Source organism: Fusarium odoratissimum, assembly GCF_000260195.1.
Source record: "Fusarium odoratissimum NRRL 54006 unplaced genomic scaffold supercont1.21, whole genome shotgun sequence".
Lineage (NCBI taxonomy): Eukaryota > Fungi > Ascomycota > Sordariomycetes > Hypocreales > Nectriaceae > Fusarium > Fusarium odoratissimum.
This window is the reverse complement of record NW_022158706.1, coordinates 258,455-272,238: the sequence shown is the minus strand read 5'-3', so window position 1 is coordinate 272,238 and position 13,784 is coordinate 258,455. Positions and strand designations below refer to the sequence as shown.

Genomic DNA, 13,784 nt, shown 5'->3' with positions numbered 1-13,784 from the left:
GGCCACAATGCTTAGGAGGACCTTATCTGTCAAACGTGGTTGCCGTTTTAGTATTCCAACGGCTGCGCTTCGGATAGAAGTATCTGGATCCTCTAAGCGGGCCACGATGGCTTCCAAGATTTGTTCTCTCATGATAGTTTCGTTTGCGATGCCGAATTTTCGAATGTCGGATCATGCCCTAGTCATACTCTGGAGCATAAGGTTAATAGGGAGGATAATGGCGCGAGGTTGGACGTCGAAGACGGCGGAAATCATGCGGCAAACGTTTATCCCAACCACTATCCATGCGCCAGAGATTCCTCGAGCCTGCTAGAATCAGTATTAAGCCATCATCTTCACTAAACACTGCCTGGACGCACCTAAACGTTGTTCGGACCAGAGTTTCCGTGTTCTCAACTTTTGGCCCCTGATAACTGTTATGCACTCAGTAGGGGAAACGTCAACTTCTATGGCCTTTTGGTCTGGCCAAAAGATAAGATAAACTGGTTTTAAGGGCGTTTTGTAATGCTTAAAATTAGTAATAGGAATAACTGAGCCCCGGATGGTACGGTCTACATGGGAAAGCGTGCTGGCATCATTTAGGCACTCGGATGCGCTACTATATTTAGATATCCAGGTGCCTATATATCAGTTGTCGTAGGGAGGTATGTAGCGAAGGCTTATGCCACTTAAACAGATAGGGTGACCCTGTGGCTTAGATGTAAGCTTTTGTGGCCGATTTTATACGAGTTGTATAGGTGGTGTTGGGTCGTACAACACCTATTCAGCTGTATTAACTATAACAAGTCTACTCAAAAGCCAATTTTCCTGTGGCTTTAACAGTTGGCAGGGTCGTCGCACTTCCACTTCTTAGCCGTCCTCACAATTTCATGTCCAATACCATCCAGTATATGATTCTTCTTTTTGCCTCACTCTGCCATTTCCGTTTCGTGTTATTCTGGCTTTCTGCATAAAAGCGTGACAATTCCATTGCAAATATCAGGTTATCGATCATGCTGATTATTCCCTCAAAGGTTGGGCGTCATTGCAATTGTTGTAATCAAGAAGGGGCACCAGCTGCCGTATAGAGAGCCTATCACTTACGGGGGACCAAACCCGTAATGTCGAGGACTTTGCATATAGTTGAGTTTGACCATGATTGAGTAATCTGCCTACTAGTGTCTCCCTCTATCGCTCCCATCTTTATCTTCGCATTCTGTATGCAACAAGGCTTGCGGGAAATGTAACACACACCTCCGAGAAGGCGTCGTTGTGAGCCTATTAATAATAACACAAATCAATCCGGCTCTATCTGGCCCCCATGCCGTAATTAATTTTATTTGTTTGTTTGACGCCATACATCAGCTTTACACCGCTACGCACCCTTCCTAGAGAAGCAATAGGTGGATATACTTCCACTAATATAAGCTTGAGAGGCTGTGGATTACAGCCTACACAGGCTTTATGTATTAGATCGGCAGTTCTTAGGACTTGTTATTACTTCTATAATAAAAGGGAGCTATTAAAATACTAACCTCTACTGTAAATTAAGCCTATAAGGTTATAAAACCTAGATTACCTTAAAGCGTTAATTATTAGGTCTAAAGTATTATGCTTATGTAAGCAAGTCAGCCCTGTTGGGTGCCTTTCAGCTAGGTTTTATAGCAGCCATAATTCTAGCAAATAAGAAGGTTAAGTATAGGGCAACCTTGTGGCTTATCTATAGGGTTTTATAGCTGATTTCGCCTGAATTGTATGGCTGGTGTTGGGGTTATATAAAGTTAAAATAATATAACTCTAATCCCAGTTTCGTCGGCTTAATGACTATTATATAATAAGGGTTACTAAATTATAAAAAGTATTATTATATGTCTTTTCTTAAGAGTTGGTAAAATCCTACTTCGGATTGTTTTGCGTCTTTCCTCTGCTAATATATTTTAGGGAAGAAAAATCTATTTTAGTACTTCTTTACTTAGACTAGGAAGTCAGAACCTTAGCTAACACCTTAGGCTCTGAGCGGTTGAATTTGTCTGTCCTCCTAAACGACAGCCACTGACAATCGTCAACACGGGGGGAGGGATGGGTGAGACCTTACAAAGTCGGCCGACTTAAGTATGTTAACATGAGACAGGACTCATCCCTGGTTTTCAACCAATGCCCTACTATAGTCTTCAGCCTCTTGTCAACTATCTGATGTGTAGTGAGGTAGAGCTGATGGCTAGGTGAGAGTCTTTTATGATCTATGGCATTTCTTTTCCAATGTGTATATATTAACGTAATTAAGAAGCTATCTATTTATTCTGCTCGGACGATAATATGTCATCAAGTACCGGAACAGGTGACATGAGTGGAATTCTTGATTCCCTGGCGATCACATGTCAACAATACATATTTGTAGTCCAGTATACCCACCAATTAAATAGCTTTAATACGTTGCCAATCTTCGATTTCCAATGAATTATCGCCGGCAAAAGCCTTTTCAATCGAATTTCAGAACCCACCAGTCTGAAACTTTGTCGCCCTTGTGACCTTATTGCAACCTTGCTTCCGTCACAACGAGGTAAGAGGGGTGACAGTGAAAACTATGTTTGACTAGTGGTCTGGTGATCCAACTAATAAATGGTATTATTACGTAAACGCCACTATGGTTCCTTAGTAAACCCAGCTAGGGCAATCAAGGTTTCAGCTCGACGATGCAGGCGACTATAGTCTTATGGATGGAAATCTTTATAAGAGGGTAATACATGTTAGTAGAGTTGCTAGAACTAATATATACACGCAGCTGTAATACCCTGGTGAAGTTAGAGCTTTTGCAAATCGACTTCTATAATATTCCTTCCACGTCTCTAATCGTTTAAACTTCAACGCCATTGCTCATCAAAGACTAGATGAAGCCCAGCTGGTTTAGTCTCCTTGCTGCCATCCCCACTGCCTTTTCAGCACCACTAGCAGAGGCAGCTTCCGAGGCCGTTACTAAAAGCCACGGCCAGCGGTGCAACTCGACGAACTCAACGACCCCTGCATACGACAAAACCGAGCTTGAATTTCGTAACACATTTCATCTTAGTACTGCAATATGCGGTTCTGTATTGCTGCTTTTTTGGCAGTATAATGTGCGGCATAGCGGCTACACATTGAGCCGCAGGTGGTGGCACTCGACAGATGATGTGATGTGGATACTGATGGGCTTAATCAGTATTTCCTGGACGGTTATTATCCCAGTCTCTGCCTTATACTGGGACCACTGCGCCTCGATAGGTATCGAAATAATTTTCCGGGGATGGAACGGATACGAATTTTGGGGAAGACTTGCATTCTCACCTTGGATCTTAGACGGAGTCTTCATCTGGTGGGCTATTCGGCGTATTATCCAGATGTTTAGTGTTGGTATGTATACTACCTGTGCTTCCTGCGTTCTCTAGGTTCGACTTACAGGACCGCTAATATGCTTACCCAGGTAAATTATGCCGACGATCCCGTTGGGAGGCAGGAATTGTCTTCGTTCCCACTGTATTCCCAGCGGTCCGGGCAGCCGTTGGAGCTCTTGAGGCAAATCTCTACGTTCTTGGGATGCTCACGTGTGCCTGCATAGCCATGTTTTTCCTTATATTAGTAGTCGTGTCTTACCGTGTCTCCAACTACGATACACACCTGGCTCATTGGTATGCAGTGGATGACATAAGAGCTCCATTGCTGTCCCGTGATGCTACTAGTATGGCTTATGTCCTTCCATATTACAGCTCCAACTTTAGATCAATGATCAACTACAGCTCTGGCTTTAGCCCAGTGATCAGCTACAGCATCGACAGCGAGCAACAACTCCTAAAGTCCAACAAACAGTTCATGGAACCGATGGACACGAAGGATTGGAAAATAAAGCACTGCAGAGCAGCTGCTCACACAATCGTGACAAGCCTTATTGAAAATATCGATGATGACAGGAAGATGATTCAGAGACTTGGCTCTTGGTTATACCTGCATCCCAACGTGCACAAGAGATGGCCAGCACTGCCAACCAGGAATGGAATATTACGCCCCGGATATTTTCTAATTGGTAGAGATGTCGTATTTGCACTTCTTCTATGGGAAAGTCTCGTTTTCGAACGTCGCTGGCAGCTCGACGAAGAATTCCGCGACCAAGTTTGGCTGCTCCATGAGCGAAAATACACCGGACGAGGGTTAAATGACTCACCTAATAGGAATGTACCAGCTACGAGAGGCAAGCCTAAAAAGGGTGACGGGCTCGATGGCCTTTTGGAAGCATTTGATGAAGTTTACCGCATTCTCGACCATACGAGCCCAGAGCGGTTTGTGCTCCGAACTAAGGTTCTAAATCAATTCGGCAGGCTAAACCCGCCATCTAGCTCCGTGGTGGACGACTTGGTACCAGTGACGTCAGTCGAAGTTTATGCAGTAAAACTTTGGGAGGCTTGCTGGAAAGAATATCCGAGTACATTTGGAGCCCTATACCTCTGGACTACGGTCTGGTATATCGATATGGGGAATATAGGATTTCATACAACGCCATTACTCCCAAACTCAAAAGCAGAACGAGATACAAAACTCTGGCTGGACTATGCCCCAGATTATATGACTGCTTGGAGGATCCGGTGGAGGTATCTATGGCATAGCAGTATACTATGCCAACTTGTAATTATGCTTCCTACTATTATTAAGGGACTTGTAGTATGGGATTATATAATATAACTTTATATTATTAAGTTTTAAAGTATATTACCATAGTTAATAAGTAAGTAACCTAGATAAGTAAGTAATATAAAAATCTTAACCTCGATACTTTAAATTATAAGAAAACTATTATAAACTATTTAATTAATTAAAATAACTTATTATACCCTTCCTTAGATATCTTAATTACTACCTAATAGGTCCTTATATTATATCTGGCCTTATTATATATGTTGTAATATTAACTACTAAGTTATTTTAACCTTTCTTAAGTACTATTTTTAAATAATTTACCTAATATATATATATTAATATTTATTTAATCAATTACTTATGATACCTTTTATATAATTATAATCCCTTTTGTTTATAATTTAATTCTTTTTATCTTATAATACTAGCTTAATATCTTATTTATATCTTAAAAATTTTAAAGCTTATTGAGCTCCGTGCAATGCAAGGTAGAGCTATATTAATAAGACCGCCGAGTTCGTATGCTGTTAGTTTCTTGGTGGGGTCTTCCCTGGAGAGCCCAGATGAGGCAGGTAAGATTGTAGTTTTCGAGCACCAGGACATCAACCAACTAAAGATGAAATCTAGAAAACATTGCAACCTTCCTAGATTCCTTATAAGTGGTTGGCCTACAGGATTGCTGACTTGGAGTGGGGCGAAACAGACTCAATCAGAGACTGACACGCTACGTATGGTCGGCCTCCTACATGCTCTCCTCTGCCGTATTGTCTCAAATCTGCAAGCCAGAATATCACATCTTCCCACGGCGAACATGTTTTATTATCGGTTACGTCATCTTTGTCAGCCACATATGTAGAGAATCCTTAATCAACGGGTTGGTGTTGTCATCTGCGTGGGATGGCGTCATGCTCTATGATCGATAAAACGTAAGGGTGGCAGCCTAGCTGAACTTCACTTATATCTACCACAATATTAATAAGTTGTTTTCTTCTTTTATGGCCTTAACCACTTCTATCGGCAGCTGAACATTTGATCCCGGTTATCATATTACCTGCTGCCATCTAGTCCAGAAGCAACCATGTCTATATCACTTTGTTGGCAATTAGATAAGTTCGGTAGCTTAACCTCTTACTAACTCGAACTCTTGTATAAACCTATACTTCTCGAGGTTACCTTGCAAGAGGTTAGAACACTGCCTGCTTATCTATACGAGAGTTAATTAACCAGAAAATACAAAGCGGAGATACTAGACCTTAAAGTATTCCAGTTTTATATTAACAAGCTAGCCCAGGTCTGCAACAATGAACATAGTGGTGATACAATCAGCGCCCTTGTAATACTTTGAGGTTCTATTAGCCCCAATTATGTATTTAGTTCTAACTCAAAGGATACAAGAGGCCTAAAAATAACATAGGATTTCGTGCAAGTGTTGCTAGATCTTGTAGGCAAGAACTCAGAGGGCTTATAAACTGCGGCATTAGGAAAGCAAACGCTTTAATTCATACTATCCTTTAATACTCCATGGCTTAAAGAGTACCTAAGACTCCGAAACAAAGTGGTGCAAGAGTGCCTAGAGAGCTACAAAAGAAGGAACAAAGACGAAATTAAGTCTCATCCTAGGGCTTGTTCATAAGCATAGAACCGCGTCCTGAGCCCTTCAAGCATCCGAGCCGAGTCAGAGCCTCTTATCATTGGCAGACAAATGAAAGTTCAAACTGGATATCTCTGACTATAATACAGAACATAAATATCGGTATTCCCCTCTATCGAACCATGTAGCCAACATGGAAATAACTTACCAACTTAGCAATCAGCAGTTGCAAAACATTAATCAAGGCAATCACCAACCTAGAATAAGCAGATATTAATAAGATAATCTTATAGAGGGACAAAGATAGAGAAATAACAAGATCCGAGCCATAGTGCCAACTCTGATACTTTCTTAGGCGCTGGCTTTCATACTGCAACATAGCTATCAGCATCATTATAGTTTCTAAAAGATGGCCTATGCTATTCCTAGGTTTTAAGATTATTATAGTGCCATCTAGTTCATGACTTCCAAACCTGATCTTAAGATCCAATCTTATAAGCATAATCATCCTATAGCATATAATTACAGAAAATCAAAGCTAAGACTTACAGGTTCTATAATCAGCTAATAACCTAAATTGCATAGGAACTGATAACATAATTAGGGCTTCTTAGCTTTCTGGAAATTTTAAACCTCTATTATATATAGAAGTTCTAGTATATAAATATCTCTTAAAGACCAGATAGCAGCTCTAGAATACTACTAGAATTATTAGAATTATATCAGTAGTAATAAGCCAACTTATCAACTATGCCACTACTACTTTAAAGCCCTCGAGGGCCATAAGCCGGGTGTTCACTCATCTCACAATAACCTCCACCGAAATTGGCGACTTCCCGAATATCACGATAGCAAGGGCCTAAGCATAGCTCGAGATGAGCTTCTAAGTAAGACTGCACAGAGACTGAAGATAGTCGTGGTAGATACGCTAAAAGAGAAGACGACTAGGCGGAAAATAAGAAACTAAGTTACTATTAAGAGAAGGGACTTTAGATACATCTTAGAAGAGCAATTCTTTCTAAACCATTTAGTATCGGTGCATGGATTGATTGCGCGAGAAACCTTTTAGATTTATTACCTTCTATTACTTCGCCTGGTCCTGCTTAACTCTTAACAATACTCATTCCCGCCATTTATGTCCTCTGGCCTGCAATAGCATGGTCGGAATAATCGAAACAGTAACTAGCGACGCGGTAATAATCCCGCAGCTCGCATAGTACCCGGTATTTTGTAGCATCTCCGGAATCCTGAATTATATTAGTACTTGTCTATTCCAGGTTCTTTTCCAATTACCTACCAGAACGGGCCAATGAAACCCAGTGTTTGTCGGATAAAGGTAATAAACACGCCGATTGCCGCTGATTCGGATGGATAGCAGTCGACGGCGTATGTAATCATAATGGTGGTTACGATCTGGTTTCCAACAGCTGCAATGGTAGCGCCGATAATCGGAGTAATATTCCATTTGGTGCCAGACTTGGCAATCTGAACAAAAAATACAACAACACCACAAATAACAAGCAGGTATCCAAAGTAGCTTAGCCACAGTCGATACTCTGGCTCAGGCTTGCGACCTCGTCGCTGCCGGCGCCACATCCATTGGTCCGAGAAGAAACCTCCGGCAAATTCGCCGATCAGGGTACCGAGTATGATGCCCATGTATTGAAGACCAACTTGCTGGTTGTTGAAGCCATACGTCTCGGGAAAGATCTGCGGGATCTCAAACGTGGTGGTCACACTACCCCATAGGAATGCCGTGGAATAGGAAACGGCAGCGATGACAACGCTAAATCTAGTGATAAGACCCAAAGGCGCGATAAAGTCGACAGGCCTGATAGGGGTCGGGTCGATTCGGCGAAATGTGAAGTATCCTGACTTCCCTAGTGTTGCTTGGCCTGGAACGTGCCTAGTCTCTAAACCGAGAAAGAAAAACAAGACGAACTGGACTGCGTTGATCTTTAGACGCGGTTAGTACGTTTCGAATGAGCGAACAAGGCGCTTTGGCAAATAGGGAGCTCACTATGGCCAGAATCCAATAAGTCCAGCGATAACCAACTCGAACAGTAACAAAGCCAAAGATGAAGGGCGCCAGGGGAACACCCAAGGTCACCATTGTCGTCCAGACACCCATATATCTCGCCCTGTCTTTTTTTGCGAATGACTCCGCCACGACGGCACTTCCAAGTGACGCTGCAGGCGAGATGAACCACGCCGTGATGGCTCGGCATAACCCCATGGTACCATAAGATGGGGACTTTGCGCAGCCAATATTACCGACCAGGCTGCCGACGAGGGAGATGAGAAAGATCGGGCGGCGGCCGTAGGTCTGTCCAAGTGGTCTCCAGAACAACGGTGCGGCTCCAAGAACCACGATGAAGAGCGATGTAAGATAGCTAGCGCGCTGAACACTGATGTGAAAATCCTCGGCAATATCGACAAAGCCCGACTGGATTGCCGCGGCAGAGAATGTTGCCATCATAGAGTGGAATGACACCAGGAGTAAGTTCACCGTTCTCTGTGAGTGCGGAGGATGAATCAGATATCCATCTCTTGTAGGTGCTTCATGGGGTTCGAAAACATACCTTCCATTTCGGATGGTCGAAAGTCTCGACATTATCATCCAAATTTCCTAAATCGACCGAGTTGTTCTCATCCTGTTAATGTAAATGTTAATAAAACGACGATGCAAATTCAAGGGATTGAAGGATACTACTCACATGTTGCTCGGAGTGATCTACCACTGGTTTCGCCATGGTCTTTTCGCCTTGAGGGGGAGAGTCTGATGCAATGTCTTGGAACTGCCAGATAGTCAGTGCTGGTGGCCACGATTGAACAAGACTTAGATTTAGACACTCTTTATAAGACGAGACCCCGGAGATTCGAGACCCCATACGGCATCTTGCAATGCAAAATGGAGGCAGTGATCTACATCTGAACGGATACTGACCAGTCGGAAGCTGATAAGCCGGTGGTAGGAATCTCAAGTCTGGGGAACCGGGGCAGACTAATAATCTATCTGGGGAACTGGACTCTCCCCGCATTTGGCCTCAGAGCTACGTAATCAAACGGCTATATCGGCATCTTTCTACCAGCAAAACATGGTAGGGGCTTACAACATAGCTCTAACGGAAAACATTCTAGCCAGAAACCAGGGATCTATCTGGCCGGACATGTTGCTCCCGAACGCTCGGAAATGCAAGGCGAGGAGACGTATCAAGTATGCCACCTGCGGTGACACCTATCTGGCTGCATGCACTGGATACTACGCACGACAGGCTTCCAGTCAGTGAGGAGACGGTATGAGTCCATGAGATAATGGCTTCGGTGTATTCAAAAAACATTTTCAAAGGAGATTTAAGTTCCCAAAGGTTGTTTCACTATAGTAATAGGATGGGCTGAGTGTTTGATTGGAGTCTTGCCTTAATTGACATTGGTTACTTTTGCACCATGATGGTAGATACACAATATCGGATCTAGTTCCCTCCTACCCATTCATAATTCTGAGTTTTGCCTGTGATTTGTGGCCTAAGAGCCATGCCATAATCTCCTCCATTGGGCATCCTTAACAGAGTGTGAATGTGAAATCTTTTCGGCTCCTTATTTGTTAAGAAAACGCCCGAGTGATGATCGAATTCGATAATGACTACAGGGCTCTGAAGACGATAGTAGAAAGGGTCGTCATCGTTGAAGCCGCCAATCCAGCAAAAATACGTTTCATGATACCAAGAGCGAATTTGTGATAGACGGCGTCTGCGTGCCTGCTCAGGAAGATATAGCAGGTATTCCAAAGCAATTTTAGTAACTAGATCCTGCAGTTCCATCGGTAGGTCGGAAACAAGAACACCCTCGTATGGGACAACTCGGTTATCGCGATATGCCCCGCAGAGGTGTCGCTGGTCATCGTGGTTCCAGCGGCCTCGGGGCATCGCTGGGTCCCTCATTAGCCGGTATATCTGCGCGCGAGACTGGAATTCTTCAGGAAGGCTCTGCATAAGTTGGAGCCCCAAACTCTCTTCACGTCTCATGATCTTCGTGCCGCTGAACTGGCCTTCGTCAATAATGTTTGGTTCGGCGCCTGTAAACCAGGGCGAAAGAATCATCTGCCTTTTATAGAAGAAGGCGTTTAGGCAGAGGTGATGACCATAGAACGAGAACCCCCAAGGACTTTCCAAAGAGACCGAACCAAAGAAAGCAAAGTTATAAGAAAACTCATTCATGATGGTTGGAACCTGGATAATCTCGCCTAGGAAGCCGTTGATACGCATAGCGGCAACGGCCTTGTCATAGCCCTCGGGAGATAGTGAAGCCTCTAAAAGCCCCATAACTGCTTCGCGGAGATCCTGGTTTATCTCATCGAGACGAATGCCCTTTGGGCTTAGCAGAAACTCTGGATTTGACCAAGTCCTCCATTCCGGAGAGTCAATGTGATAGTGAGAGTGTGTCTTTTGCTCTTGTGTCATCTTCGAGATGACCAAGTTGGCGGCTCTAACAATCCTTTCAATCGGCACATCATCGTCTTCAAGCTTATACAGGTCTCCCCGAACATTGCCTAGGATAGTAGCAGATCAGTATAATCGGGCTTTTCCTGGCAAACATGGCTTGCAACCAACCGTCATTTGTCACGCCCTTATACGGCTCGGCGAGTAGCTCTCTCCAATGCAGATACAACCCGTGGATCCAAGGGGGATTCCCGTCCTTCTTGAAGGCGTCTGCATATTCATAAGCATCTTGCTTGCGCATAGACGTGAATCTGTCAATGCTTAGATCAGGAATGAACTCGCGAAAGGGAGTTTGAGGTGTATCTGTGAAGACGTTCTCATTGCTTGAAAACATTGTCTGTTAAGATCGAGGGCTGGTTGGAAATTGACTTGTGATGGGATGCTATCGCACTAGTCTAGGCCAAACAGATCAATCAACATGTTCCCTACCTAAATACATATACTTCCTTCAATTAGTCAAGCGCGACTCCAAAACATCCCGGTCATCCAATCGGAACGAACATAAACTGCCCCAGCTCAGAGTCGGGATCGGGTAATTAAATTCTGATTGGATGAGCCCAAATTTCCCTGCCTACCTACTCCAAGCATGGAAGCGGAATGCTGTTGTAATCGGCGACAAATAAAGAGGGCAACAATTGTTGTCAGAAATCTGAGCAACCTGTTCACGACAACAAGTTCCCAACTCAAGATGTCTGTAAATCTGTTCAAACGTGAGTTTATTGAACCCGCGAAACATCCAGTTTGTGAATATTCTGACCAATGCAGGTCTCGTCCGCTTTGCGCCGAGATCAAACACTTCAGGTATCCTAATTGGACAGCCTGTGAAAGACGACATTGATGTCGGCTTGGCTCTCCGCAATGACACTGAAGTCCAGGTCGACGTCTTTTCAGGAACGTCAGTTTTAAATCCTGGCCAGAGCACTGGAAAGGTTGAGATCATTCACAAGATATTCTCGCCGCTGGCGGCTGACGAAGTTGGCACTATTCGCTGCATCGGGTTAAACGTGAGCAACTCTTGACTTGTCTGATACTACATGTAACAGATTACTCACACTATTTGGATTTAGTACAAGCGACATGCGGATGAAGTGTTGATGGATCTGCCGCCAATTCCCACAATGTTCATGAAGCCGAGTACCGCGCTTGGAGACCCCTGGCCAACGCCGACTCTTATTCCTAAGATTTCGCAGAGGGACGGTACTAGTGACTTTGAATCAGAACTCGCTGTTATCCTTGGTAAGACCGCCAAGAATGTCTCGGAGGCGGAGGCAATGGAGTACGTTTTGGGATATTCTGCGTGCAATGACGTCTCAAGTCGTGAAAGCCAGCTTGCCCAGAGCCAATGGAACTTTTCCAAGGGCTTCGACGGTGCTTGCCCAATCGGTACGTGATCTCTTCTCTGCTCGGAGTTCAATACATGTTTGATACTGACCGCCGGCATAGGGCCGACACTTGTCTCTAGAGACTTGGTTCCAGATCCCACCAAGTTCAGGATTCGAGGATCGAAGAACGGAGAGGTCATGCAAGAATCCGAGCTTGAGTAAGGTTTTCTTCACTAATTAAACAGATCTCTTAAGCTAATGTCGGGCTGCAGTGACCTGATCTTTGGGATTCCCCAGCTCATTGCCTTCCTTTCGCAGGGCACCACTCTGCCTGCTGGCACGATCATTATTACAGGAACCCCTGCAGGAGTGGGTATGGGAAGAACACCTAAGGAGAGACTTGACGCTGGAGACGAGTTCCATGTTGAGATCCTGCCGCATATTGGTACCTTGGTTAGTATATTCCAGAATGAATGATCGCTTGGAATGGTAGCATGACAGCCAGGTACATATCGAATTAAGCATGGCCTTTCTGTTTGTGAGTTTTTTATATTATAAAACATGGCATCCTAACTTTAAAGAAAAGAACATTTTAATAATCCATAATTGTCATTTCATGTCTAATCTAGTTTATTTGTCGCTATCCAGAACACTTAATAGTGGCAATATTTAATGTAATAGAAGGCTCACCGTTCTTTTGTTATTGAAATATGATGTATAAGTGTTTGAATAAGTTGTCAATTGTTGCTGTTATTTTGATGGAAAGAAAACCCTCATAAAGACCATCTAATAATAGTGCCGTCATGACTCTGGTTTCAACTATCCAACAATAGAGGAAATTGTTCCTTTAAATGCTCAACTACAGCCTGAGGTCCACCCTCGACCTGCAACCCCTGAGGTATAGCGTATGTCTTGATTCCAGGGATGATGGATTTCGCTGTCTCCCTCATCTCGGTACTCTCTTCCTCCGTCCACATAGAAGCGCAGCACTACAGGATATCAGCAATGAATTGGAAATGAAGTTGTGGTGGCTGTCAAGATACGCACAAGAATGTCTGGCTTGAGCTCCTTCACCTTAGATGCTACCTCGCTTTTATCTGAAACGCTTGTCAACATCGCCTGTAGGATTATCTAACCATCCAGTGATGCGGCCCTGCCAAACGTACCAAAGCAATTGCCAACATGCTCGATTCTGTAGCGAGTCTTGAGTTCCTCAACAACTTGGCCAATGACCCTCTTGGCTCTCTCAGGCACATTGTTGACAGTGAGAAGGCGGAAGGTTCTGTTGGGAGTTGATGCAGACATGATGAGAGCAAATGGTTTTTAGATCTTTGGAAAGATGGGGGGACTGAAAGGCGTCTTTTGGGTCAGATATTATACACGCAAAGCCCAAGTGCTACAGTGTAGTACTCCACTTGAGTCTACCCTCGAGAGGCTTCTGGGACTTGAACGTTCCGGCGATATCATGTCACCAAGGTCCGGCCCCGATATCGGGAGCCATTTCGCTTCCCCGGAAGTATAGAATCGGAGACTGTTGAGGGAGTCGGTTTCCGAGCCACGCGTACCTGCGGAGAGATGGCTAGCTTCGTAGTGCATGCTGACGAGGTTCCCATTGGCCATCGGGTAGACTCAAGCCGATTGGTTATGAGCCCACCACCCGAAGGCTACCCTGTCGCCCCAGATAAATTCACTGATCAGAAACCTGAGAGTCGCCATCTGAATCCGACAAGT

At 44.1% G+C, this 13,784-nt stretch overlaps 5 protein-coding genes across 5 annotated transcripts; 2 read left to right on the top strand and 3 right to left on the bottom strand.

Moving 5' to 3' along the window:
- Positions 1-3,161: 3,161 nt before the first annotated feature.
- Positions 3,162-6,109, top strand: FOIG_11268 (uncharacterized protein; the record flags this gene model as incomplete). The annotated part of the gene is made up of 4 exons (XM_031211822.1): positions 3,162-3,366; positions 3,437-4,286; positions 5,149-5,213; positions 6,087-6,109. The coding sequence occupies 4 exons, from the start codon at positions 3,162-3,164 to the stop codon at positions 6,107-6,109; spliced, it is 1,143 nt and encodes a 380-aa protein (XP_031058396.1).
- A 1,243-nt stretch (positions 6,110-7,352) lies between these two features.
- On the bottom strand, positions 7,353-8,985 carry FOIG_11267 (uncharacterized protein; the record flags this gene model as incomplete). Its single annotated transcript, XM_031211821.1, has 5 exons — positions 7,353-7,479; positions 7,530-8,188; positions 8,253-8,747; positions 8,815-8,886; positions 8,950-8,985. The coding sequence occupies 5 exons, from the start codon at positions 8,983-8,985 to the stop codon at positions 7,353-7,355; spliced, it is 1,389 nt and encodes a 462-aa protein (XP_031058395.1).
- Positions 8,986-9,705: 720 nt separating this feature from the next.
- On the bottom strand, positions 9,706-11,065 carry FOIG_11266 (uncharacterized protein; the record flags this gene model as incomplete). Its single annotated transcript, XM_031211820.1, has 2 exons — positions 9,706-10,781; positions 10,843-11,065. The coding sequence occupies 2 exons, from the start codon at positions 11,063-11,065 to the stop codon at positions 9,706-9,708; spliced, it is 1,299 nt and encodes a 432-aa protein (XP_031058394.1).
- A 354-nt stretch (positions 11,066-11,419) lies between these two features.
- FOIG_11265 (uncharacterized protein) lies at positions 11,420-12,530 on the top strand (the record flags this gene model as incomplete). The annotated part of the gene is made up of 5 exons (XM_031211819.1): positions 11,420-11,441; positions 11,497-11,735; positions 11,799-12,114; positions 12,175-12,271; positions 12,326-12,530. 5 exons carry the CDS (start codon positions 11,420-11,422, stop codon positions 12,528-12,530), a joined length of 879 nt encoding a protein of 292 aa, XP_031058393.1.
- Positions 12,531-12,772: 242 nt separating this feature from the next.
- FOIG_11264 (uncharacterized protein) lies at positions 12,773-13,588 on the bottom strand. Its single transcript, XM_031211818.1, has 3 exons — positions 13,220-13,588; positions 13,101-13,150; positions 12,773-13,042 (listed from the first exon to the last, which is right to left on the bottom strand). Exons 1-3 carry the CDS (start codon positions 13,356-13,358, stop codon positions 12,869-12,871), a joined length of 363 nt encoding a protein of 120 aa, XP_031058392.1. The 5' UTR covers positions 13,359-13,588; the 3' UTR covers positions 12,773-12,868.
- Positions 13,589-13,784: the final 196 nt, after the last annotated feature.